This window comes from Pelodiscus sinensis, unplaced genomic scaffold (genome assembly GCF_049634645.1).
Source record: "Pelodiscus sinensis isolate JC-2024 unplaced genomic scaffold, ASM4963464v1 ctg110, whole genome shotgun sequence".
NCBI lineage: Eukaryota > Metazoa > Chordata > Testudines > Trionychidae > Pelodiscus > Pelodiscus sinensis.
In genome coordinates, this window is record NW_027465850.1 from 190,519 (window position 1) to 217,200 (window position 26,682).

Below are 26,682 nucleotides of genomic sequence, written 5' to 3' on the forward strand. Positions count from 1 at the left end.
GAGGGAGGGGAACTGGACAAAAGGAAGACTTAGAGCTGAATGTCAGAAAACCCTTCCTAGCAGAGAGGTGTGTGGGGCTGTGGAATCCCAAGAGGTGGGGCCCGGGCCGCGAGGCGGCAGCACGGCACAGAGCACCGGGCCGGGCCGGGCCGCGAGGCGGCAGCACGGCACAGAGCACCGGGCCGGGCCGCGAGGCGGCAGCACGGCACAGAGCACCGGGCCGGGCCGGGCCGCGAGGCGGCAGCACGGCACAGAGCACCGGGCCGGGCCGCGAGGCGGCAGCACGGCACAGAGCACCGGGCCGGGCCGCGAGGCGGCAGCACGGCACAGAGCACCGGGCCGGGGCCGCGAGGCGGCAGCACGGCACAGAGCACCGGGCCGGGCCGGGGCCGCGAGGCAGCAGCACGGCACAGAGCACCGGGCCGGGCCGCGAGGCGGCAGCACGGCACAGAGCACCGGGCCGGGCCGGGCCGCGAGGCGGCAGCACGGCACAGAGCACCGGGCCGGGGCCGCGAGGCGGCAGCACGGCACAGAGCACCGGGCCGGGGCCGCGAGGCGGCAGCACGGCACAGAGCACCGGGCCGGGCCGCGTGGCGGCAGCACGGCACAGAGCACCGGGCCGGGCCGGGCCACGAGGCGGCAGCACAGCACAGAGCACCGGGCCAGGGCCGCGAGGCAGCAGCACGGCACAGAGCACCGGGCCAGGGCCGCGAGGCGGCAGCACGGCACAGAGCACCGGGCCAGGGCCGCGAGGCAGCAGCACGGCACAGAGCACCGGGCCAGGGCCGCGAGGCGGCAGCACGGCACAGAGCACCGGGCCAGGGCCGCGAGGCAGCAGCACGGCACAGAGCACCGGGCCAGGGCCGCGAGGCGGCAGCACGGCACAGAGCACCGGGCCAGGGCCGCGAGGCGGCAGCACGGCACAGAGCACCGGGCCGGGGCCGCGAGGACCAGAATTTATTTAGTTCTTTTCCAGACCTAGCGCCTAGGATTCTAGGAGTCCCCACGGAGAACGACAAACGTTAACTTGAAAACGACCCTTTTCCTACTCACTACAGACTAGCAGCTAAACCCACATCCCGTCCTGCCGCGTCAGTGTCCCGTACACTGGGCCCAGGCCTCGCCCGGGGGAGGGAGGACCCATCGCCGGTGACATTCCTAGAGACTGTACGGGGGGACTGACCCTGCCGTGGCCGGCGACGGGGAAAGGACCAAGAGGTCTCGTCCAGCTCTAACGATTCCCCACACTGACGCTTTCCAAGAGCCGGCTGGAGAGACGCCGGTCACGGACGGGCTAGACAGTGCTGGGTCCTGCCGAGGGGCAGGGGACTGACTCGGTGACTTCGAGGGCCCTTCCAGTTCTACTGCTCCATGCTCCTCTGCCAGTCTCTAGGTGTCCCTCGGGTCAGGAGTCCGGCCGGCCTGGGGTGTGCCCGCTTCTGGGGGGTCATACAGTCACTAGGAGGAGACAGGACGGGCGCTGCAGGAGTCACGGCTGGGGGCTGCACCTGGAGGTTTCACTCCCCAGACTGGCTCTGGCTGGAACAGGCGCGTCGTTCAGTTGTGCCCGGCGGACATGCAGGCGCCAGGCCAGCCTCTCTCTGCCCACTGGGGAGCTGCTGGCACCCGCCATGATGCCAGTGCGGCAGCAACGCCCCCCCAGCCTGACCCCCACGTAGCACACGGCCCGGCAGCTCCCACCCTGAGAAAACCCCTGGCCTGGCCGCAGCGGCCCCCGTGCACACGGGGCCGGAAAGTCCTGCTAGCACTGACCCCTGTCAGTAGTTACACAGCTCAGCTAGCTCAGGTCCCCACGGGCAGCTCCCTCCCTGCTCCTGCGCGGGGCCGGCGGCCGAGCGGCGCGTCTCCCCAGCTCCCCCTCACTTGTACTTGGCCAGGGCCTGGATGGGGGCGCAGGACAGCAGCAGCGGGTGCATCTGCAGGAAGGGGTTGAAGGACTCCCCGTCGCCGTAGCAGGACAGGAGTCTCTCCTCGGTGTGGCCGGCCTGGTGCACCGTCAGCTCCTTCTTGTGGCTGAAGATCTTGCCGCACTCGGTGCAGGGGTAGACCCGCTCCACCGTGTGGGTGAGGTGGTGCGTCCGCAGGTTGCCCTTGTACTTGAAGCTCTTGCCGCACTCCCCGCAGGTGAAGGGGCGCTCGCCCGTGTGGATGCGCTTGTGCTTCATGAGCGTGGTCTTGAGGTTGAAGGTCTTGCCGCACTCGGGGCAGACGAAGGGGCGCTCGCCCGTGTGGATGCGCTGGTGGGTGATGAGGGTGCCCTTGCGGTTGAAGCTCTTGCCGCACTCGGTGCAGGTGAAGGGCTTCTCGCCCGTGTGGATGCGCTGGTGCTTGATGAGCTCCCCGTTGTGGCTGAAGCACTTGCCGCAGTCGGCGCAGGCGAAGGGCCGCTCCCCGGTGTGGATGCGCTGGTGCCGGGTCAGGTCCCCGTTGCGGCTGAAGCTCTTGCCGCACTCGGAGCAGCCGAAGGGCCGGTCCCCGACGTGGATCTTCTGGTGCAGGATGAAGGTCTTCTTGGCGCAGAAGCCCTTGCCGCACTCGGGGCAGACGAAGGGGCGCTCCCCGCGGTGGATCTTCTGGTGGGTGATGAAGTTGGCCTTGCGGTTGAAGCTCTTGCCGCACTCGGTGCAGGAGAAGGGCTTCTCGCCCGTGTGGATGCGCTGGTGCAGGATGAAGGTCTGCTTGGAGCAGAAGCTCTTCCCGCAGACGGTGCACTCGAAGGGCTTCTCGCCCGTGTGGATGCGCTGGTGCCGCATCAGGTCCCCCTTCTGGCTGAAGCTCTTGCCGCACTCGGTGCAGGTGAAGGGCTTCTCGCCCGTGTGCACCCGCAGGTGGGTGATGAGGTTGCCCCGGTGCTGGAAGCTCTTGCCGCACTCGGTGCAGGTGAAGGGGCGCTCGGCCGCGTGGGCGCGTGGGCGCTTGGCTGGCTCCGGGCTGCCGACCCCGGGCCCCGAGCCCGCCGGGGATTTCTGGCCAGGGCTGCTGGTGGGAGGCGCCGGCACCTTTCCCCCGAGCTCAGGGGTGGCGCGCGGCCCCTCCGGAGCCACCAGGCTTCTCCGCAGCGCCGGGACGCTGCCCTGGCTGTGCTGCACCTCCCAGCGATTCACACCGGGGTCTGTCCGGGGCGAGCCCGGGGACGCAGGCCCCAAGCGTCTCATCAGCACAGCCCTGCTCGGCTTCACGTCCTCGGGCTCCTGCCCTGGGCACGTCGGCTCTCGGGCACCTGTGGGGCAGAGAGAGGGGCCAGCCGTTACTCCGGGGGGGCGCCGGGAGCGGAGAGGCCAGGAGCCCCGGGGCTGGCCCGCCCGTACGGACACCCGGGAGCGAATGGCTCGCCCCCGAGCTCGCTGGTGGAGAACGCCTCCCCTCCCAGCCGCCGAGCCAGCGCCAGCATCCCCAGACGCGCAGCAGCGAGTGGCACCGGCTTCCCTGGCACCTCGCTCCCTTTGTGACCCGGGAAATCAGCCCGTCCAAAGTGCGCCAGGTACGTGGCGGGCTGGGCCACCGCCACGTTTCATAGCGCCCCTCCCACAGCCACGGCAACGCGGCCGAGACAACCCGTCACCTGTCATTAGCCCCGGGCCCCGGCTGCACTTACTGCCCACAGCGGCACCAACAGTTCACCAGCCGCACCCTGTGTCTGGCCAGGGAACCGAGGCGGCCCGCCCCGCCAGGCAAGCTGCACCCGTAACCGCGTACCCCCCGACCTCCCCAGCGCTGGGGGGGGCATTGCGCCGACAGCAGAGCGCCCCCCAACGCAGTAAAACCAGCTCACGGAGCGGCGGCGGCCTCCCTTGTGCACGGGGGGTTCACACCCAAGCGACCAGTCTGCCGACGTAAGCGCCCGGGTGGCTACGGCCCCACGTCCGCCCGCCCCCAGGGCACATCCGGCCCCCCCGCTTCCCGCAGCAACAAGAGCGAAGGGGACCTCGGCCAGCCAGGTGCTGCTGATTGTAGCATTCCCAGGCTCCCCCGGGGCCGAGGCGCGAGGGCGAGGCCGGAGCAAGCACAAGCCTCTGCTGGCTCATGTGACGCTGGCCCCCAGCCCGGGGCTGCCGGCCGGGAGGCGCCGGGGTCCTGCGTGTGCCACCGCTATCGACAGAAGGGCCCCTCGCCCGCAGGACTCACGGCTGGGGGGCCCTGTCGCCGTCCGACTCAGGGACCCGACTGGAGGCCAGGCCCGGGCCCGCGCACGGGGCGCTGGAGGAATTTCTCCAGGCTTCTCGGGGGTCACAGCCGAGGCCGGCTCCCCGCCCTGCCAGGGAAGGGGGGAGGATACCCACAGTCGGGGGGGGGGGGAAGGGGGCCCAGGGAACCCTGGCTGAGTTCCAGGGTGTGTCATGAGCCAGACAGTCCTCAGCAGGCACAGGCCAGGGCCAGGCCGAGTGCATCCCTCCAGCGCCATCGAGCGCCCAGCGACTGGGGCCTGGCTCCAGCCTGCCCGCACCAGCAGCTCCACGGCCCGCCCCCGAGCTGCTCCGGGGGGTCGGCTCACCTGGGCTGGGGTACCCCAGAGCCCCTCCATCGCGCAGGCCCGGCGGGCACCCAATGGCCGACTCCTCGCCTGGCTCCACCTTCACAATGAGCTCCGGCTTCGCGTCGCCTGGGCCAGGAGAGAAGGATTCTCAGCCGGGGTCGCCGGTGGCCGCGGGACTCGCAAAGCAGCTTTAAGCTGGGCCCCGGGCACGCTGGCAGGAGGGGGCGTCCGTCCGTAGCACGGCCAGCGGGAGACCCCGGCGGCCTCAGTCCTGCCCCCGTGCCCACTGCCCCCCCCCAGCCCCCCGTGCACTCACCGAAGGGGTCGCCCTGCTGGGCGCACTCGTAGGACTCGTCCTCGGGCTCCGTTTTGACGACGATCTCGGCCTTGAGACCTGCAGAAAACCCAGCGCGTTGCAGGTTCCCGCGGCCTGGCGGCGAGGGGCAGGCCGAGTCCCCCACGCGCATCGGGGCCCGCCGGGGCGCTCTGCTCCCCCGGGTGCTGCAGGGGGCCCGCCTAGGGCCCTGTCCCCACACAGACCCTGCTCCGGCGCCCCCCGGCCCCTCCCCGAGCCAGCCTGGGAGCGGTCAGCGTCACTCACCAGTGGGGGGGTAGCCAGGCAGGTCTCGGCCCCCCCGGCCCTGGGGATACCCCCCGTACGACTCGTCCTCTGGCTCCGCCTTCACCGCCATCTCCTGCTTCACCTGGGGCCAGCCTGCGCCTGCGAGGGACAAGGGATCATGTCCCGGCCCCACTGGTCCCTGCAGACCAGCGGCCACCAACACCGGGCAGGGACGCTCCCCGTGCGGGGTGGCCCTGGCAGACTCGGGCCTGCAAGGCCCCGGCTGGGGAACCTGGCCTGAGGCGGGGGTTCCAGCGCACGGGGTGTTCTGGGCCCGGCCGCCCCGGGCAGGCTAACAGCGCCAACGGCACGGGAGCGCCAGGACGCCGGCTCGGGAAAGCCGGTCCCGCCGCTCGAGGAGGCCCCGGCAGCCTCCGCAATCCGGGCGCTGGGAGGGAGGCTCCGTTGGCACCTGAGCACAGGGACCGGGCTGCTGCTTTCTGAGCACCTAGGTGGGGCCACCGCAGCCCGCTCCCAGCCGGCCCCCGTCCTCCCCGCGGCCACAGCAGCCCCGGGCACGCCGGCTTAGACCGACGCCGGGGATCGCTCGGGCGCCTCCGGGCCAGGCCACCCTGAGACCCTCGCTCTCCCCAGCCTCCCTGTGCCTGGCCAGCACGGGGGAATCTCACACACTCACCTGCCCTGGGGGCCTGCGGGACTCCCCGCCCCCCCTGCTCCGGGGGCGCCCTGGTGCACGGCTCCTCCTCTCGCTCCGGTTTAATCCACGCGCCAGCAGGGCCTGCCGAGGACAGAGGGTCACGATCCGGTCCCCGGGCACCCTCGGCCCGGCAGAGCCTGTCCAGCCACAGGGCTCGCCCGGGAGCAGCGACCCCACCCGCCCGGGCAGAGGCTCGGTCCCGAGGGAGCCGGGTCAGAACAGCGCCCGGAGCTGGGACCCGAGCCCAGAATCGTCCCCGCCGGGAGGATGCGACACACAACCGCTGCGGGGGATGGGCGCTCCCCAGCGCAGCCTCCGGGGCAGGCGGATTTTCCGGGGCGGAGCCGGGAAGCAGAAACCGGCTCCCTGCTGAAAGCACCACTCACCTGCGCCGCAGGCGTCCGGCCTTCCCTGCTCGCTCATCTCCCCGCCAGCCCCCGCGGGCCGCTGGTCCCCTCGCTGCACCCGGGGCCGGCCTTCAGGGACAGAGAGAGACGAGTCACGCGCCGCCCGGCCTGGCAGGACAAGAAGAGCCGCCCGGGCCTGGGGCACCTGCAGACGGCCCCCGCGCTGGGGTTCCAGTGAACTGTGGGCTCTCCGGCCTCTCCCCGCCTCCCCCCGCACTGCCCACACCCCTGGCAGAGCCCGTCGACAGCGAGGGGCAGGGTCCGGGACACGCTGGGGACCCCCCCCGTCCTGGAAGGACCCAGCCTCCAGCTAATGGGGCAGAAGGAATTGCCCCAGTGCCCTGCACCCCCCTCACTGCCCCCTGCAGGGCTCTCGCACCTTCCTCTGGCCAGAGCCAGAAGGCTGCCCTGCGCCTCCCCCAACGCCGTCACGCAGCCGCTGCCAAGCCCCCAGGGTGCCGGCCGTGCCACACGGGCACCGAGAACCGGATCGATGGGACGCAAACAGGACACACACGAGCTCTGTGTTCGTGGAACTCCCCGGGCCACTACCCACGGCCTCCCACGCGCCGGCGCGCTCATCGCACTGGCCAGCAGGGCACGGACACTGCTTGTCGGCCGAACCCCACAGACACAGCCCCACGGCACCCTGCTACTCCCGTCCCGCATGGGGCCCCCTGGGATCCCAACACTGCATCAGCCACCGTCCCACGAACCCCTTCAGCAAACCTGGGGACGCCGCCAGCCTCGCAGCCCCCCCACGTCCCCGCAGGACACAGCCCTGCCTGGCCGGGTCCTTCGCTTGCCGTGTCCAGGCCAGCCCACAGCTCGCCGGAGCGCAAGCGCGCCGCTCGTTTGTAGCCCGTTCGCTAACGAACGCAGCTCACGCTGCTGGGTCAGGGCAAGAGGGAAACAGGCCAGAATCGGTGCCGGCAAGCGGCTGCCCCTCCCCCCGGCAGTCGGCTCCATGGCAAACACCGAGTCCGACGCACCGGTGACCGGACGCTTCCCGCCAGCCTAGGAGGAACGTGGGACGAGCAGGCGACAGGCTGATGCAGGATTTCTAGAGCCCGGATCCCCGGCGAGCCACGGACACGTCAGACACCCAGCGGCTGCCGCAGCACGGATGGCGACGGTTCCCGGAGCGTGACCCCAGGCTTGGGTCTCCCCAGAACAGCCTCCGCCCGGCGCCGAGACCCCACGTCAAACCCAGGGACACAACAGCCCAAGACGAGATTCCTGATTTTCTACACCCGGTAAAGTCTCCCCGGGGGCGTCCTCCTGGAATATCACCAGCCCCCTCTGGGAAGGGCGGCTCTCTGCCTTGAACCCGGCAGCCGCTCCCCAGACACTTCCCAGCGCCCGGGTGCACAGCCGGCTTGCACAGCTTCCCTCGCGCAGAGCCACACTGCAGAGAGGCCGCCGGTGAGAACGGGACAGAAATCCGGCCTGGGGCCGACCACGGTGTCGGGGGCTGGGACGGGCTGGAAATCCAGGCAGGGCTTTGCCCTGTGGCTGGAGGGGAACAGAGCGCCCTGGGCTGCCCGCACGCCGGTTTGTTCTCCCCCAGGACGCTGGTGGCTCTTGCTGGCCAGTCCCACACGGGCACCAGGCCTTCTCCATAGACCCCGGCGCAGCCAACTCGCTCGGCTAAGTCCGGGCCAGGCCTGCAGCTGGCAGGCACAGGAGGGGAGGGATTGACGCGCCCATGGAGGGTCCAAATCAGTCCTGACGTGCAGCCACCTGCAGCATTTCACGGATTCCAGCCACTCGTCTCTCTCAGACTCAGACTTTAAGGTCAGAAGGGACCATTATGATCATCTAGTCCGACCCCCTGCTCAGTGCAGGTCACAGAATCTCACCCACCCCTCCTAGAATAATCCTCTCACCTATATCTCAGATATTGAAGCCTTCAAATATTTTGAAGACCCCAAGATGCAGAGAATCCTCCAGCTGTGATCTGTACCCCATGCTACAGAGGAAGGCGAAAAACCTCCAGGGCCTCTGCCAATCTACCCTGGAGGAAAATTCCTTCCCGACCCCAAATATGGCGATCAGCTAAACCCTGAGCATGTGGGCAAGACTCACCAGCCAGACACCCAGAAAGTTCTCTATAGTAACTCCTATCATCCCTCCATTGACCTATTTACCTCTGATAATGAATGGTCAATTAGTTATCTCATCAAACCATCCCCTTCAGAAACCCATCTAGTTTAATCTTGAAGCCAGCTAGATCTTTTGCCCCCACTACTTCCCTTGGAAGGCCGTTCCAGAACCTCACTCCTCTAATGGTTAGAAACCTTTGTCTAATCTCAAGTCTAAACTTCCTACTAGCCAGCTTATATCCATTTGTTCTTGTGTCCACATTGGTATTGAGCTTAAATAATTCCTCTCCCTCCCTGGTATTTATCCCTCTAATATATTTAAAGTGCAATCATGTCCCCTCTCAGCCTTCTTTTGGTTAAAGTAAACAAGCCAAGCTCCTTGAGTCTCCTTTCATAAGACAGGTTTTCCATTCCTCGGATCATCCTAGTGGCCTCTCCCCAGCAACACCACTGGCTCACCTGCCTTGCCCGGAAAGCTCCCGCTGCCCACTCCTCCGGGGAGAGACAGGCTGTCCGTCCGTATCCACGCCAGACGCACAATGTTCGCCACTCGGAACTGGAGAGACAGACCGTCTGTATCCACACCCGACACACACCACTCCCTGCTCAGCACTGGGAGAGACAGACTGTCCGTCCATATCCACACACAACGCTCGCCACTCGGAACCCGGAGAGACAGACCGTCCGTATCCGCACCCGACACACACCGCTCCCTGCTCAGCACTGGGAAAGACAGGCTGTCCATCCGTATCCACACCCAACACACACCGCTCGCCGCTCACCACCGGGAGAGACAGGCTGTCCATATCCGCACCCGACACACACCGCTCGCCGCTCAGCACCGGGAGAGACAGGTTGTCCGTCCGTATCCACGCCCGACACACACCGCTCGCCACCGGGAGAGATAGGCTGTCCGTCCGTATCCGCGCCCAACACTCGCCGCTCGGCACCAGGAGAGACAGGCTGTCCGTCCGTATCCGCGCCCAACACTCGCCGCTCGGCACCAGGAGAGACAGGCTGTCCGTCCGTATCCGCACCCGACACACACCGCTCGCCGCTCGGCACCGGGAGAGACAGGCTGTCCGTCCGTATCCGCGCCCAACACTCGCCGCTCGGCACCAGGAGAGACAGGCTGTCCGTCCGTATCCGCGCCCAACACTCGCCGCTCGGCACCAGGAGAGACAGGCTGTCCGTCCGTATCCGCACCCGACACACACCGCTCGCCGCTCGGCACCGGGAGAGACAGGCTGTCCGTCCGTATCTGCGCCCGACACACACCGCTCACCGCTCGGCACCGGGAGAGACAGGCTGTCCATCCGTATCCGCGCCCAACACACACCGCTCGCCGCTCACCACCGGGAGAGACAGGCTGTCCATCCGTATCTACACCCAATACACACCGCTCACCGCTCAGCACCAGGAGAGACAGGCTGTCCGTATCCGTACCCGACACACATCGCTCGCCGCTCACCACCGGGAGAGACAGGCTGTCCGTATCCGCACCCAACACACACCGCTCGCCGCTCACCACCGGGAGAGACAGGCTGTCCGTATCCGCACCCAACACACACCGCTCGCCGCTCAGCACCGGGAGAGACAGGCTGTCCGTATCCGCACCCGACACACACCGCTCGCCGCTCGGCACCGGGAGAGACAGGCTGTCCGTCCGTATCTGCGCCCGACACACACCGCTCGCCGCTCGGCACCGGGAGAGACAGGCTGTCCATCCGTATCCGCGCCCAACACACACCGCTCGCCGCTCACCACCGGGAGAGACAGGCTGTCCATCCGTATCTACACCCAATACACACCGCTCACCGCTCAGCACCAGGAGAGACAGGCTGTCCGTATCCGCACCCGACACACACCGCTCGCCGCTCAGCACCGGGAGAGACAGGCTGTCCGTATCCGTACCCGACACACACCGTTCGCCGCTCACCACCGGGAGAGACAGGCTGTCCGTATCCGCACCCAACACACACCGCTCGCCGCTCACCACCGGGAGAGACAGGCTGTCCGTATCCGCACCCAACACACACCGCTCGCCGCTCAGCACCGGGAGAGACAGGCTGTCCGTATCCGCACCCGACACACACCGCTCGCCGCTCAGCACCGGGAGAGACAGGCTGTCCGTCCGTATCCACGCCCGACACACACCGCTCGCCGCTCAGCACTGGGAGAGACAGGCTGTCCATCCGTATCCACACCCAACACACACCGCTCGCCGCTCGGCACCGGGAGAGACAGGCTGTCCGTATCTGCACCCGACACACACTGCTCGCTGCTCGCCGCTCGCCACCGGGAGAGACAGGCTGTCTGTCTGTATCTGCGCCCGACACACACCGCCCGCCGCTCGGCACCAGGAGAGACAGGCTGTCCGTCCGTATCTGCGCCCGCCACACACCGCCCGCCGCTCGGCAGCGGGAGAGACAGGCCGAGGCCCAGCGGCGCCATCTCAGTGCAAAGAAAGCTTCAGCATTTGGTCGTGGATTATGAGTGTTTACACAGCGCCGGGGTGGGGGCTCGCAGCTTTCCCAACACTTCAATACCACTCACAGTCCCCGCCCTGGCACTTGCAAGGTAAAGGCTGAATTCTGCTCTCCTCCCACACGCAAGAACTCCCGGGGGCGTCACCACGGCTCTGACGAACGAGTGTAGCTGTTAAACGAGTAACCAATGCGCTTATGCACTTACTCAAACGGCTACAGAGGCCTCCCACTCCAGCTCCCCGGGAGCCGCCTGCTGCCTCGGTACCAGCCAGCTCCCCGGGAGCCAGGTGGAGACAGAACTTGCAGGGAATCGGCTTAAAATCCAGCTGCTGGTATGCACCCGCTCCCAGGGAGCTCACTGCCATCCCTCCGATACAGAGACAGCTGCGCAGGGCAGCAGGCGGGAGCTGGTACACACAGGGAGCCAGTTGAAAAGCACTGCAGGGCAGCAGCCAGCTCCCCAGGAGTGGGGTGGCAGGCGGGAGCCGGTACGCAGAGGGAGTGGGCTTAAAAGCTGGCTCCCAGGAGCCAACTACTGTCCCATGCTGCAGCCTCTGTATCAGGAGCAGCCGGCTCCCCAGGAGCGAGGCGGCAGGCGGAGCCGGTGCACACCGGGACGCAGTCGCAAAGCCGGCTCCCAGCACATACTGGCTCCCAGGGAGCTGGCTGCCACCCTGCCCTGCAGCTGCACGAAACCACTGAGATTTTTCAGCTGTTACACAGTCAGCCAATTCCCTGCATGTTCACACCCCCAGGGTCGTTTGCATGGGGAAAGAGACGCCTCTCTGGGTTCTGGGTCCTCCCTCCCTTCCCCTTGTTGGGGGGGACCTGGCCAGAGACAGAAACCAGGGGGCAGGGCTCAGAAGTGGCACCAGGTGATCTCTCTGGCACTGGGCTGGCTGGCTTGCACCTGCACGCTCGGGGTGAGCACATCTCCGCGTGGGGGGGAGGATGAATCCGCCCCGGGGCAGACTGCCAGTCGTCTCCTGGCGAGAGGGGCCCGTTGCCTTCTCTACAGCCCGCGGGGGCACCGCTGGGTTACTGGGCGCATCTCCCCGTCACCCCGCAGCACTGGGTCTGACCTCGGCCAGGAGCGGATTGTCCCGCTCAGTCTATTGCTCTGTGCCTGCCTCTAGCCCAGGCCGGCCCGCAGCTTCCTTCGGAAGGGGACTGCAAAGCTGCCCGCGGGCGGGGCAGCCGAGCCCACTCGCAGCAGCTGCTCTCCTTGAGGGGCCTGCTGCAGGGCATCGTGAGGTGCCCCAGCACAGCCCCCGCCCCCCCAGCACAGCCCCCGCCCACAGGAACCGTGGGACACGGCAGCACTGCCACGGGGCCACGTTGCACACTCACCAGTGGCCTCTCCAGCCTCGTCTGAGCCCTCGGGCGAGGCCAAGGCAACAGGCCGACACCAGGGGCCAGCGTTTCCTAGGGGCCGAATGCACGGAGTTCAGTAACCGCGTGACCGCTGCACGTTTCGGGTTACACGCCGGGCGGCTCCCCGGGAGCTGGCTGTTCGCCCGGCTCCCCACACGTCTCGGCTCCCGCCTGCCGCCCCGCCCGACCGGGAAGTAGCAGCACAGGGCAGCGGGCGGCTCCCCGCGTGTCCCGGGAGCCTGCGGGCAGCCACGGACATTAGGGGATGAGCCCGGAGTCGCCGCTTCAGTTCCCAGGCTACTCCCCTAGCGCCTACCCTGCCGCCGTGCCCTGTGTCTGTGCCAACACGCCTTCCGCGTGGCACGGCCCCCCAGGCCTGCCGCCCCTCCCGAGTCTCCAGCCACCTGCCCTGCCAGGGGAGCGCCCCGCCGGGCTAGGAGGAAGACCGGGCCCCCACCCAGCAAGCGGCCCCCGGGTGCAGAAGGTGCCTGGCCCGCCCCAAGCGCCCTGCCCAGGGACCCGGCCCCTGCGCTCCGGGCTGCGCCTGGGCCCCGCTCCCGGCCGGCGACCCCCGCGCGCAAAGGAGGCGCCGGGCAGGCTCCGAGCGCGCAGCGCGGCCCCTCTGCCGCCCCCGCCCCGCGCAAGGGGCGCGCCCGGCTGCTCACCGCTGCGCGCCCGGCTCCCGATGGCCGCCGACCCGGGCACTGGCCCAGCCCCCGCCCGCGCCGCCGGGGCGAGAGACAAAGGGCCCCGCGCCTGCTGCATCCTGGGAGCCGTAGTCCCCGCCCGGAGGCGCGCACGGGGCGCGCAGGACGCGCGCAGCTCGGAGGGCGCAGGGCTCCCCGCGCAGCGCTGCGGGCCGGGCCGGCCGGAAAACTACAGCGCCCCGCAGCCGCGGACGGGGTGTGGCCCGGAGACTGCGCCCCCCCCCCCCCCAAACCGGATCAGCTGGGGCCGCAGCAGCCCCGCACGGAGCCAGGCCGGGGGGCGCCCCCTCTGCGGCCTCAGTCCCAGGCGGAGCTGCCCCTTCCGCGGCTGGTGCAGCGGGGCGCAGGCGGGCCGGGTACCACCCAGTCACCCCTAGCTCCGGGATCCCCAGGGACGGAAGACCCCGGCAGCCGGGCCTGCAACACCGCGCCCATGTGCTGGGCTGGCCGCGTGGAGCTGGGGTGCGCAGCCTGGCGCTCGGCTCCCAAAGCTGGGCCCCCCCCAAACATCTCCAAGGGTCGCTTGGCAGCTCCGGTCCCACCTGCTCGCGGGACTCGCTCCCGGCTCGGCCCCTCTGGGTCGCCCCAGCTCCAGACCATACACCGGAGGGGGAAGGGCGACCCAGGTGGTTAGGGGTAAGGAACAGCCTCCTTGGGCCTTCCACGGCCGGCTACCAGGGCCACGAATCCATTAGGCACCGTGCCCAGGGCCCACGGAAATGTTTTAATTCTTTTCTCACATCAGAAAAAATGAAACTTTTAGGGCCCACGAAAAAGTATTACATTTTGCCTGAAACAGAAAAAAATAAAATGTTGAAGTATTTAGAGTTCTATCAAAAATAATTTTTAATATTTTTTTTATGGAGGAAGGGGCCCGAAGGCAAAAGTGCCTAGGGCCCACGACAGTCGTAATGCGGCTCTGCCTGAGGATCCCGGGGTACCCTGACATTGCTACCCCATGTCTACACAAGCCACCCGGCCTTTCAACGTATTCGGCGACAGAACAGGCGCGCCAGTTCGGCATCCTGGGGACTGGTTCCACAAGGACTAAAAGACGTCTGGAAACAGCACGATGCTTCACAATGCAGGGGTGTGCAGAGGTGCCAGATTTCAAAATGAGCTATTTTGAAACAGATTGGAAATAAAATACTCAGTTTGCATTGCGCGAATTCCGTCTCTTAGTGCGAGTTCCGGGTGCTGTGTAGACACACCCCATATGAGCCCGGATTAACAAGCCGGGGCCTTTCCAACTTGGAAAAGAAACGAGCGCGGAGGGACGGACGTTAGGGTTAGAAAATCGTGGCTGGTGTAGGAAACGGGATTTACGCCTTTGCCCACGGAACACGAGACGCTCCCCGAGGACGTGCCGGGGCAGCACGTTTCAAAGCAATGACCTCGCCAGCCAGCCGGGAACTCTGCCAGGGGCCGGTAGAAAGGCCCAAACGGTCCCAGGGTCCAGTAAGAAGGAAATAAGTTCATGGAGGGCGGGTCCATCGATGGCGACTGGGCAGGGATGGGGCCCCCGGTCCCTGTTTGTCAGGGGCTGGGAATGGGCGATGGGGGATCACTGGATGGTTCCCTGTTCGGTTCCGTCCCTCTGGGGCACCTGGCATTGGCCACTGTCGGCCAACAGGAGCCTGGGCTGGACGGACCATTGAGTCAATCTGGCCGTTCTGGTCGTCTTATACAGAACCCAAACGGATCTGGCCCTGCTGTAACCACTAGACCCCACTCTCCTCGGGCAAGCCAGAGCCAGGAGGCCTGAGTGGTCCACGCCCCCAGTGTCAATAGGAAGTTCGAATGCACATGGACTTCGCAGGGCTGCCCTGGGCCCTCAGTGACTTGCCACAGGCTGGCCCGACAGGGCAGTGCTGGAGCTGAGAACATAAGAACGGTCAGACTGGGTCAGACCAAAGGTCCATCCAGGCCAGTGTCCTGTCTGCCCACAGTGGCCAGCACCAGGTGCTGAATAGGAACCGAATAGTAATGATCAAGTGACCTCTCTCCTGCCATCCATCTCCACCCTCTGACAAACAGGCTGGGGACATAATTCCTACACATCCTGGCTGAGAGCCATTAATGGACTTAAGCTCCTTGAATGTATCTAGTTCTCTTTTAAACCCTATTATAGTCCTAGCCTTCACAACCTCCTCTGGCAAGGAGTTCCACAGGTTGACCGTGCGCTGTGTGAAGAAGAACTTCTTTTTATTTGTTTTAAACCTGCTGCCCATTCATTTCATTTGGTGTCCTCTAGTTCTTATATTATGGGAACAAGTCAATAACTTTTCCTTATTCACTGTCTCCACACCACTCATGATTTTATAGACCTCTATCCTATCCCCCCTCAGCCTGCTCTTTTCCAAGCTGAAAAGTCTTAGTCTCTTTAAACTCTCCTCATAGGGGACCTGTTCCAACCCCCTCATCATTTTAGTTGCCCTACTCTAAACCTTTTCCAATGCCAATAGATCTTTTCTGAGAGGAGAAGACCACATCTGTAGGCAGCATTCAAGATGTGGCTGTACCATGGATTTCTATAAGGGCAATAAGATATTCTCCATCTTATTCTCTATCCCTTTTTTTAATGATGCCTAACATCCTGTTTGCTTTTTTGACTGTTGCTGCACACTGTGTGGACATGTTCAGAGAACTAGCCACGATGACTCCAAGATCTTTCCTGATTAGTTGTAGTTAAATTAGCCCCCATCATATTATATGTCTAGTTGGGGTTACTTTTCCCGATGTGCGTTACTTTACATTTATCCACATTACATTTCATTTGCCGTTGTGTTGCCCAGTCTCTCAGTTTGGTGAGATCTTTTCAAAGCTCTTCACAGTCTGCTTTGGTCTGAACTATCCTGAGCAGTTTGGGATCATCGGCAAACTTTGCCACCTCCCTGCTTACCCCTTTCTCTAGATCATTTATGAACAAGTTGAACAGGATTGGTCCTAGGCCTGATCCTTGGGGGACACCACTAGTTACCCCTCTCCAATCTGAAAATTTACCATTTATTCCTACAGTTCTCAGTCCATGAAAGGATCTTCCCTCTTATCCCACGACAATTTAATTTATGTAAGAGCCTTTGGTGAGGGACCTTGTCAAAGACTTTCTAGAAATCTAAGTCCACTAGATCTACTGGATCCCCCTTGTCCACGTTTGTTGACCTCTTCAAAGAACTCTAATAGATTAGTAAGACAGGATTTCCTTTTACAGAAACCATGTTGACTTTTGCCCAACAAATTATGTTCTTCTAGGTGTCTGACAATTCTTTTCTTTACTATAGTTTCAACTAATTTGCCCGGCACGGACATTAGACTTACCGGCCTGTAATTGCCAGGATCACCTCTAGAGCCCTTTTTAAATATTGGCGTTACATTAGCTATCTGCCAGTCACTGGGTACACAAGCTGATTTAAAGGCTAGGTTACAAACCAGAGTTAATAGTTCCGCAATTTCACATCTGAGTTCTTTCAGAACCCTTGGGTGAATGCCGTCCGGTACCAGTGACTTTAACTGGTAAGTTTATCAATTGATTCCTAAACCTCCTCTAATGACACTTCAGTCCAGGACAGTTCCTCAGATTCATCTCTCACAAAGGACGGTGCAGATTTGGGAATCTCCCCAACGTCCTCAGCCATGAAGACTGAAGCAAAGAATTCATTTAGTTTCTCCGCAATGACTTGGTCGTCTTTAAACTCTCCTTTTGTATCTCGACTGTCCAGTTCTTCAGCAGGCTGCCTGCTTCTGATGTACTTTGAAAACATTTTGTTACCTTTGGAGTTTTTGGCCAGCTGCTCTTCAAACTCCTTTTTTGGCTTTTCTGATTACATTTTTACACTTAGGCTACGTCTACATTGGCCCCTTTTCCGGAAGGGGCATGTTAATTTCAGCGATCGTAATAGGGAAATCTGCGGGGGATTTAAATATCCCCCGCGGCATTTAAATAAAAATGTCCGCCGCTTTTTTCTGGCTTTTAGAAAAGCCGGAAAAGAGCGTCTACACTGGCCCCGATCCTCCAGAAAAAGCGCCCTTTTCCGGAGGATCTTATTCCTACTTTGAAAGATCCGCAACCTTCGCACCAGGCAGGCAAGTGACCACACGGTTCTCCCGGTCATCACAAACCCAACTATCTATGTTTCTAACGATCGAATCACCCACTACTAACACCTGCCTCTTCCTAACTGGCATCCCTCCCCCTCAGAGGTATCCTCAGTGCGAGAGGTACCGCAACATCCTCTGGGAGGAGGGTCCCAACTACGGGAAGGTTCCCCTCTGCACCCGTTGACTGTTCTCCTTCCCTGAGCCTTTCATCCTCCTTAACAGCACAGGGGCTGTCTGACCGGAGGTGGGACAGTTCTAGGGTGTCCCAGAAAGTCTCATCCACGCACCTCTCTGCCTCCCTCAGCTCCTCCAGTTCAGCCACCCTGGCCTCCAAGCCCGGACGCGTCTCTGAGGGCTCCTTGCACCGAATGCACACACCCGCCGCCCGCCCACAGGGCAGGGACTCAGACATGCTACACTGGGTGCAATAAACAGGGTAGCCCCGCTCTGCTGCTGGCTTCTGCCTGCACCTCTCCTCCAGCTACCTAGGTTACTGAGAGGGGTTTATTTCAATCAGGAAGTTTTGATGATAGTTTAGTGTAAGGGTTTTAGAGACTGGCAGGTGTCCCTCATCCCCTTCCCAACTCTCGTCTTTATAAAGCCCTGGCCTTCCCGATAGCCCCGCCCTCTGGCTAAGGCTCAGCCAATGAACAGAGGCTTCTAGATTCCAAACCCTGTTAAGAAGCTCACCACTTCCCCCTGCCGGCCACAGCACACGGTCCTTCGCACAGACACACCCCGACAGACAGACACAAGCGCACACACAGCAAGGACCCCCCAACACACCACACACCACAGACAGCCACCTCCCGCAAGGCTCCTGGGTTTGATCCGCCTTCCCTCCTGAAACATCCTGCTCACGGCGCTTTCCCGCCGGCTCCGACGCCCGCTCCGGCCGCCACTGGCTGAGCTGTTGCCCGAACCCAGAGATTTCCAGGGCCCCAGTAGCCCCTGGAGAGAGGTCATGGGGGGGGGGAGGCGGTGGCCTCAGTCAGTCCCTCCCCATTTGGGGTGTGGCTTGCACTGAGCATGCTCAGTAATGCTGCTGAAGCCACTGCCCACTCTGCCCAGCAGCGCCAGGGCTGGACCATCCCAGCTCGCCCGCCAGCTGTCTCTCTCCCCAGGGAGCACGTGCCGGGCCCACTGCTCCTGCCTGCCCCTCTTCCTCCTCCCCAGGCCCCAGCCCATCCCTCAGCCCTGCCCCCATCACCCCAGCCCTACCCCTTCTGCCTCTTCCCTGGGCCCCCACCCATCCCTCAGCCCCGCCCTCTCACCCCCCCCAGCCCTACCCCTTCTGTCTCCTCCCTGGGCCCCCATCCATCCCCCCCGCCCTTCCCCCTCTGCCTCCTCCTCAGGCCCCCATCCCTCCCCTTACCCTGCCCCCCCCTCTGCCTCTTACCTGGGTCCCACCCATCCCCCCGCCCTGCCCCATCCTTGCACCCCACCCACCCTCCAGCCCTGCCCCCTCTGCTTCCTCCCTGGATCCCTGTGACGTAGTGTTGGTACCTTGCTGGTTGCTATGCTGGGCTGTGGGTGACCCCCCCCCCCACTGGCTGCTGCCTGGACCACGGCCCAGCAGAGTAGCGGATGGGAGAGGGAGGTGCCTGTTCGACCGGTTACCCCCCAGGGAGAGGAACGAAGGAAGGAGGGGAGGCCAGTCCCTGGCTGGGGGCAGGGCTGGAAGGGACGTTGTTTAGTTTCTGTCTGGGATCATGGAGGAAGCAGCCTAGGGGAAGGGGCTGGGATTTAGGGGCCCAGGCTCCCCCGTCTCAAGGGGGGCTGAGGCATCCTAGGCCTGCCCTGGAACCGGGTTACATCTGTGCTGTGTCCTGGAGAGGCGATAAACTCCCTCTGTTCTACTGGCTGGGGGAGTCTGTTCGTGCCACTACGGGGGGGCAGGAGGTGGGGGACCCCGATGCGCAGCAACAGTCCCCCCCATCCTCCCAGCCCTGCCCCCTCTCCCTCCTCCCTGTGCCCCACCCATCCCCCATCCCCGCCCCCTTTCCCTCCTCCCTAGGCCCCCACCCATCCCACCTGCCCTGCCCTCTCTCCCTCCTCCCTGCACCCCCACATCCCCCTAGCCCTGCCCCCTCTGCTTCTACGCACTAAGTCCCTGGCCCCCACTAAGTTCTACCCCCTAAGTCCTGGCTGGCGGGAGGCAGAGGCATGTGCCACATCCCCTCTGCCTCCCGCCGAACCCCGGGGTCAGGACTCATTTCGCCGGCTCAGAGGCAGCTGGCTCCGGAGCAGACCAGTGGGCGGGGACGGGGCGGAAGGAGAAGGCAGCGTTGGGCTTATAACCTTGGAGCCAGCCCCTCCCGTCCGCGGGCGCACGGGGCAGCCCCCACCCCACCTGTGTGCGTGTTCCCGCCAGCCCCCGCCCCACGCCGATGGAGCTGCCCGTGCCACGCCCCGGCTGCCCATGGCCCTGCTTTTGTTGTTTTGGGCGCGTCAGTGGAAGATTCTGCCCACTCGGCCCGGCCCAGCCTCGCGCCAGGCCTCCGATCCCAGAGCTCGTCTCCCCCTGGCTTCCTCCCGCAGCCCCGGGCCGCTGCATTGCCTGGTCCCACGAGGCGCCGGCTGCTCACGCCAGGGGCCACGTGGCGCAGATTGAGCAGCCTGCGTTGGGAGCAGCTCCCCGTTCGCAGGGACGAGGATCCCTGGGTAATAGCTACGTCTGGGCTGTGCCAGGCCGGAACAGGCCCGTGGCCACCGCTCGTGGTAGGAACGTGGCCAGTGGCTGGGAATCCCGGGGCAGGGCCCGGCTTGCTCCTCCCTGCCTCGGTCCTCGTGCTGGCTGGGGAGGGCTGTGCTCAAACACGGGTGAATAATTCCCCAGAGCCCCCCCGAACTCTGTAACCTGCACCTGTGAACAGGCTGCAACCCACGTCCCCCGGGGCCCAGGAAACCGCTGGCTTAGCATGAGCCTCCGGAGGGCACCAGGCCAACCGAGTCACACTTGGCCGGCCACCCGGCAGGCCAGGCTGTTTCCTTCGCTGCTCGCTGCCAGCGCTGGGAGGAGCCGACGGTTGAGAAGTGGCCCGTGGGCCCCCTGGGACGTGGACGGTTGCACTCGGCTAGCAGGCCCCACCTGGCAGCAAACACCCAACTTGAAGCGGCCGGCTCCCCACCCTGGGAGGGATGTCGGCTCCCGTGGAAGTCACTGTGCCACACGCCACCTGCACAGCCTGAGTCCACCCAGACGTGTTTATTCACCTGCCCTGCCTGGCCACCCAGGGCTCACCACTAGGCCTCACTCCCCCAGGCAGGGAGATGCAGGCCCAGCCCCCGAGAGCTCGCAGCTCAGGGAGCGGAGCGAACGTAGGAATCAATACACCACGGCTCCGCCAGCCGGCCCCACGGGGAGCTGGTCGCAGCCCAGGAGAGGGGCATGCGGGCCGGGAGGTGGCCTCCGAGGCCAGTCCTGGGAGGGCCGCGATCCCGCAGGCAGCCAAGGAGCAGCGAAGCAGACGCGCAGGCCGCCGCCGCTGGCAGCACTGGTGGGGCAGGAGGGGCAGGCGGTGAGCGTGCCGAGTCGGAGCAAAGGCCCGTCCAGCCCAGTGTCCCGTCTTCCAGCAGCGGCCAATGCCAGGTGCCCAGAGGGAGGGATTGCAACAGGGCAGTTAGCACGTGACCCCTCCCATCGTCCACATCCGCTGGCCGTTGGAGGGCTGGAGGCACACAGAGCGCAGCGTCCCGTCCCTGCCCAGCCACTGGTGGATCTACCCTCCGTGGATTTATCTAGCTCTTGTCTGAACCCTGTTAAAGTCCTGGCCTTCACAATATCTCCCAGCAAGGAGTTCCACAGGTCGTCTATCTTGTGGCAAGTACCTACTTTGGTGGACGTGCGGCGGAGCGCGCTGTCTGCTCCACAGGCCTCCGGGAATCTCTGCACGGTCCAGCCGGCGCAGAGCTGGGACCCACGGAACAGCGGGCAACGTCTGCCAGGAGGAACGGGGGTCACCGCCCCCACACTGCTGCCGTCGTCAGATCTGCCCTGAGATCACTGCCCCCCCAGACCTGCGGGACCCCAAGCGCCTCTGCTGCGAGACGGGGTGACCCTGATCAGCCGGAAGGTTTCCAAATCCCTGGGCGGTTAGAACAGGGTGGACCTGGCCTGGGCACAGGGCAGCCCTTCTCCTCAGACACACAGCCACGCCGGCCGTGGTGTCCACTCCCCACGGGGAGAGCCAGCCACATGGCAGCCACAGGAGCCGCACGCTCAGCCGTGGGAAGAGTGGGGGAACTGGCTATCACCAGTGGTCCGGCCCATCACCGTGGTGTCTGGGTGCTTCCCAAGCACTGTGGGCAGGGCAGGCTGGTACGGCCGTTGTACGGCCATGAGGCCCTGCGAGGCTAAGGGACATGCCCATGGTCACATGGAAATCTGTGGCAGAGCAGGCACGTGGCACCCTCAGAGCCTGCCCGATGGTCCCCTCGCGGGGAGGCAGGGACGGGGCAAGAGATCTCGGCCCTGGGGCAGCGGGAGGCCAGACCGGATGGGGGGAGCGATCTCTCCCGGCCTTCCCTGCTATGGGTCTCTATGCGCATCACCGCCCACAGGGGGCAAGGCAGCTGTGGGGCCGGCATTTATGCACCAGCCTGGCCCCGGGCCTGGCCACTCCAGGGTCACGCCCATAGCTGGTGGGCCCCGGGGACAGGGCCAGCTGCAAGGCCTCGGCCCTGGGGTGACCCACCCCCATCCCTAGCTCCGGCAGAGCCCGGGGCTGGCTACGGCCCGTCCCCGTCCCCGTCCCCGTGGGCCTGCTGGTGCAGCAGCAGCTGGCTCTTGAAGCTGAAGCTGCGGTGGCACTGGGCGCAGGCGTGGGGCTTGCAGCGGCGGTGCAGCTTGCGGTGGGCCATGAGGTTGGCCTTGTTGCAGAAGGTGCGCTCGCACTCGGGGCAGGCGAAGGGCCGCTCGCCCGTGTGCACCCGCCGGTGCATGAGCAGGTTGCCGCTGCGGCTGAAGCTGCGGCCGCAGTCGGCGCAGGTGTGGGCCCGCTCCTGCGGGTGGCTGCGCTGGTGGATCAGCAGGCTCTCCTTCCAGCTGAAGCTGCGGCCGCAGCGGGTGCAGACGAAGGGCCGCTCCTCCCGGTGCCCGGCCTCGTGCTGCGCCAGGCTGGCCGGGTCGCCGAAGCCCTGGCCGCACTCGGGGCAGCGGTGGGGCGTGTCGCCGGCGTGCGCCTGGCGGTGGGCCAGCAGGAGGCGCGGGTGGCGGAAGCTCTGCCCGCACAGGCCGCAGGCGCGCCCGCCCTCGCCCGCGTGGTCCGCCCGGTGCCGCAGCAGGTCGCCCTTGAGGCAGAAGCTCTGGCCGCACTCGGTGCAGCCGTGCCGGCTCCGGCCCCGCCGCTTCTTGTGGGTCAGCAGGTTGCGGGGGTGGCGGAAGCTCTTGCCGCAGGCCTGGCAGGCGTAGGGCCCGGCGCCCGGGTGCAGGCGCTGGTGGGCGCCCAGCGCGGCCTCGTCCTCGAAGCTCTTCCCGCATTCGCAGCAGATGAGGGGCCCCTCGCGCTCGGGGGGGGGCCCAGCCCCGGCCCCCCACTCCGGGCGCTGCTGGGGGGCGTCCCCGGCCAGGCCCCGCGGCTTCGCCTCGCACCACAGCCCGGGGTAGTCCAGCGCCAGGCCCTCGGGCGCCGCGGGCGGCCCCCCCTTCTCGCCGCACTCCTCCAGGGACAGCTCCTCCTTCACGCGCCGGCCCCAGGCAGCTAGGGACAGGGAGTCCAGCGGTGAGCCCCGGGGAGGGAGCGTCCTGTGCCCTGGCCGACCCCCCTGGGTCCCCAGCCCCTCGAGCCAGAGCTCTGCCCCCCCGACCAGCCGCTTCTGGGCACAGCCCCTCGGTGACATCCCCGGATGGCCCGGAGCGGGCGTCAGCAGGGGGAGGCCGGGGAGCCGCTTAGCCCAGAGGGTCGGGGGCCAGAGGCAGAGGGGCACTGTGAGGGGCAGGGAGCTGGCATGGGCAGCCGTACCCCACAGCCCCCCTCTTGGCCCTAGAAGAGGAGCCACGCCGGCTGAGGAACGGCCGGGCAGTCGCCACCCGCCCCGCGGGGCGGTTCCCAGCAGTTTCTGCTCGTTTGTCTGGGGGGAGCAGTTTGCCGGGAGGGGCCCTCGGTGCGGCTCACCTGTGCTGGGGGCGTCCAAGGCTCCTCCGTCCCACTTGCCTGGGGGCTCCTCCCCACGCTCCATCTTGCAGATCAGCTCCGGCGTGGGGCCTGCAGCACCTGGGCAGGGCGGAGAACCGCGCTGGGCGTGAGCGGGAGAGGCTGGCCCGGGCCAGGGGGCTGCAGGATGGGCCTGGCCCCGCAGCGCTGGGTGGGAACTGGAGCTGCCGCCCAGGGTACCTGGAGGGGTCCGAGGGGTGTGGCTGCCGTGAGGGGTGGGCTGGGCGTGCCCAGTGGAGCGGTTGGGGTGGGCTGGGTGCCCGGTGGAGCGGTTGGGCTAGTTCCTGGGACACTGGGTGCCTGGCGGGATCCCCGTGTCCCTGAAAGGGGCCTGGGACCGGGGCAAGCACAGAGCTCGCTCACCGCCCCAGGACAACGCGCTGACAGGGCTCCGGCTGGCCCCCTGGGCTCGATTTCCCCCTCCCACGCCCTGCGGCACCGGCCGGGCCCTGCCAGGCGCTGTGTGCTCACCCAGCGAGGCCACCAGCGCGTAGTTCTCCATCATCACCTCCCGGTACAGCTCCCGCTGCCAGGCCGCCAGCTCCGCCCACTCCGCCGGCGAGAAATAGACCGCCACGTCCTCGAACGCCACCGGCGCCTGCCACGCGAGAGAAGCCCCGTTCAGACCCACTGGCTCTATGTGCCCCCATCCGCGAGGGGCCGGGCAGGGCGTCTGTGGGCTCCGGGCAGGGTCAGGCCCTACAAGCTACCCCCCACCCCCCACCCAGAGCCTCTCTGAACTCGCACTGGCCGAGCCCACAAAGGGCCACAGCGGGGAGCCCGCTGGCCAGTCCCCAAAGGGCACAACGGAACAGACTTTAAACAGCACCTGCCAGCCGGCTCCTGCCCCTGCCCCCTTCACCAGCCGGCTCCTGCTCCTGCCCCCTTCACCAGCCGGCTCCTGCCCCTGCCCCCTTCACCAGCCGGCTCCTGCCCCTGCCCCTGCCCCCTTCACCAGCCGGCTCCTGCCCCTGCCCCCTTCACCAGCCGGCTCCTGCCCCTGCCCCTGCCCCCTTCACCAGCCGGCTCCTGCCCCTGCCCCCTTCACCAGCCGGCTCCTGCCCCTGCCCCTGCCCCCTTCACCAGCCGGCTCCTGCCCCTGCCCCCTTCACCAGCCGGCTCCTGCCCCCGCCCTCCCCGTCGCCAGCCGGCTCCTGCCCCTGCCCCCGCCCTCCCCGTCGCGCAGGGCACTGCTAGCGCCAGTGCAACAGGCCGGTTCGTCCTGCCTTCGGGGCGCTCTGGGCCCAGCCCCCGTTCGAACAGAGCAGCCCGGAAACTCCCCGCGTCCCCTCCGGGCATGACAGACGCGAGGCGCCGCCAGCGGGTCGCGCACCACCGGCCCCTCGGGGCACATGCACCCGGCCCAGGGCGGGGCGGGCTCGCCAGGGGCATCGCTCAGTGACGGGGGGGGGGGGGGTTGGCGCCCCAGCCCCACCCCGGGGACGAGCCCCCCCGCAGGCCCCTCCCGGCTCCCCACGCCCGGTGCGGATGCCGGTCACCGGCGGCCCCTCCCCGCGGCGCGGAGCGCGCTCGCCCCCGGCCCCTCCAGCGCAGCCTGCAGGAGGGTCCAGGCTGGTCGCGCCCGGCCCGGCCCCGGCGAAGGAGGCTGGGGCAGCGCGCGGGGAGGTGGCCCCGGGGAGCGAACGGCCCCCGCCCCGGCCCAGCCTGCACCCGCCGGGCAGACCAGACCGGGCCAGCGGCGCCCGCTCTACCTGCTGCGCCGCGCCAGCGGCCATACCCCTGCGCGGCCCGGGCTGTGCGCGCTGCGGGCCCCGCGCCGCGTCCTCCGGGGCGGGGGCGGAAGGGGACGGGCTGGGGCGGGACCGGGGAAGGACCCGGCTGCTGGGCTCGGGGCTGCCCCGGCCGGGGGCTTCGGGCACCAGCCGCAGCCGCGCGGAGCCCCCCGGTGCCAGGGCGCAGGGGACGGGGCGCCCCGCTGCGCGCCCGGACAGGCCCGGCCCTGCCCTGCCGGCTGAGCGCCCCGCTGGCACAGGCCCCGGGCGCCCGCCCTCTGGAGCGCCCCTGGGGCGGGCCCGCTGGTGTGGGGCTAGGGGCGGGGATGGGGGAAGGAGGGTCCGGGGCAGAGGCGCAACGAGGTGTTCTGCGCCCGGGTGTGACGGCAGAATGGACCCCCGCCACCGCCAAATGCTGGGGCCCCAAACCTGGCGCATGGCTGAGCTCGGCCGTGGGGGGAGCTGGCACCGAGTCTTACCAGACCCCTCCAGTTTGGGGCTGGTCCCCTGCACTGACCCTCTGGCAGAGGTGGAGGGGGTCGGGCTGGGGCCAGAGGCAGGGAGGGGGTAGCTCCAGCCGGTGGTGGCGGCAGAGGAGGCGCAGGTGAGCAGGGGGATGACAGGGGGAGTATAAGGGGACTGTACTGGCCCCTCACTAGTGTGGTACCCAGGGCCCACTTCCCCTCCTCACTACACCCCTGTAAATCATCCACCTCTTAGGATAGTTGTGTAATGAATTACTTACTTTACTAATGACAGACAGACAAAGGATATAGTTTGGTGGTTTATTCTGTTAAATATTTTTTTCTCTTTAATTTGTTCATATCCCATTCTCATTAGACTCATAGACTTTAAGGTCAGAAGGGACCATTATGATCATCTAGTCTGACCCCTGCACAGTGCAGGCCACAGAATCCCACCCACCCCTCCTAGAATAATCCTCTCACCTAGGTCTCAGATATTGAAGCCTTCAAATACTTTGAAGACCCCAACATGCAGAGAATCCTCCAGCTGTGACCTGTGCCCCATGCCACAGAGGAAAGCGAAAAAACTCCAGGGCCTCTGCCAATCTACCCTGGAGGAAAATTCCTTCCCGACCCCAAATATGGCGATCAGCTAAACCCTGAGCATGTGGGCAAGACTCACCAGCCAGACACCCAGAAAGTTCTCTATAGTAACTCCTATCATCCCTCCATTGACCTATTTCCCACTGATTAGGTTCATGTCTTTTACATAAGGTCAGATTCTTAAATATGTAAGTTTTATAAAACATGAGAAGTTAATGTTATACAACCTAAATAGCGATGAAATTCATATATTTCCTTCAAGCATTTAAAACCACTGTTATAGCAAATGAGTAGCCCATTGCTTTAATGAAGAAAAGTAAACAAGATTTTGAGCATATCAAATTTATTGTAACAGAGAGGTAGCCGTGTTAGTCCAATCTTGGTAAAACAAAAAGAAAACAAGTTATGTAACACTTCAAAGACTAACAAGATCCCTAATCAATTTATTCTCAGCAATCTGTAATGTTCCCTAACTACCCATTTACTTACCTAGTTAACCTAATTGTTTTTCACGTTATCGCACCGCAAAAAACCACACGCGAGTTCTCCATGTAAGAGATTAACTTACCTGTTAAAATAACGCTCCGAAAAACTTTTAAATAAGATTCACACACAACACAAGAGTCCCCCTCGCCTTCTTGAAGGCACTTGCGGCAATAAGCAGCGTAAGGCTGAGGATACCCTGCAACTGGCTTTCTGTCTGCCTGAGGACTTCTTCCTTCACGCTGCCGTGAGAGTCTCTCCGTAAGTAAAATAGTCCTAGAGAGGTAGC

At 65.3% G+C, this 26,682-nt stretch overlaps 1 protein-coding gene and 1 long non-coding RNA gene across 2 annotated transcripts; one reads left to right on the forward strand and one right to left on the reverse strand.

The window, feature by feature from the left end:
- Window positions 1–941: 941 nt before the first annotated feature.
- On the reverse strand, window positions 942–24,980 carry LOC102450112 (uncharacterized). The gene is made up of 14 exons (XM_075915608.1): window positions 24,823–24,980; window positions 23,582–23,708; window positions 23,072–23,170; window positions 21,691–22,657; window positions 20,787–20,896; window positions 12,127–12,201; window positions 9,070–9,344; window positions 8,747–8,843; window positions 6,162–6,251; window positions 5,755–5,856; window positions 5,097–5,216; window positions 4,812–4,889; window positions 4,514–4,621; window positions 942–3,241 (listed from the first exon to the last, which is right to left on the reverse strand). Exons 1-14 carry the CDS (start codon window positions 24,844–24,846, stop codon window positions 1,881–1,883), a joined length of 3,633 nt encoding a protein of 1,210 aa, XP_075771723.1. The 5' UTR covers window positions 24,847–24,980; the 3' UTR covers window positions 942–1,880.
- Window positions 12,634–14,017, forward strand: LOC142823896 (uncharacterized). The gene is made up of 2 exons (XR_012898958.1): window positions 12,634–13,493; window positions 13,724–14,017. It is a non-coding gene; the product is annotated as an uncharacterized LOC142823896 (long non-coding RNA).
- Window positions 24,981–26,682: the final 1,702 nt, after the last annotated feature.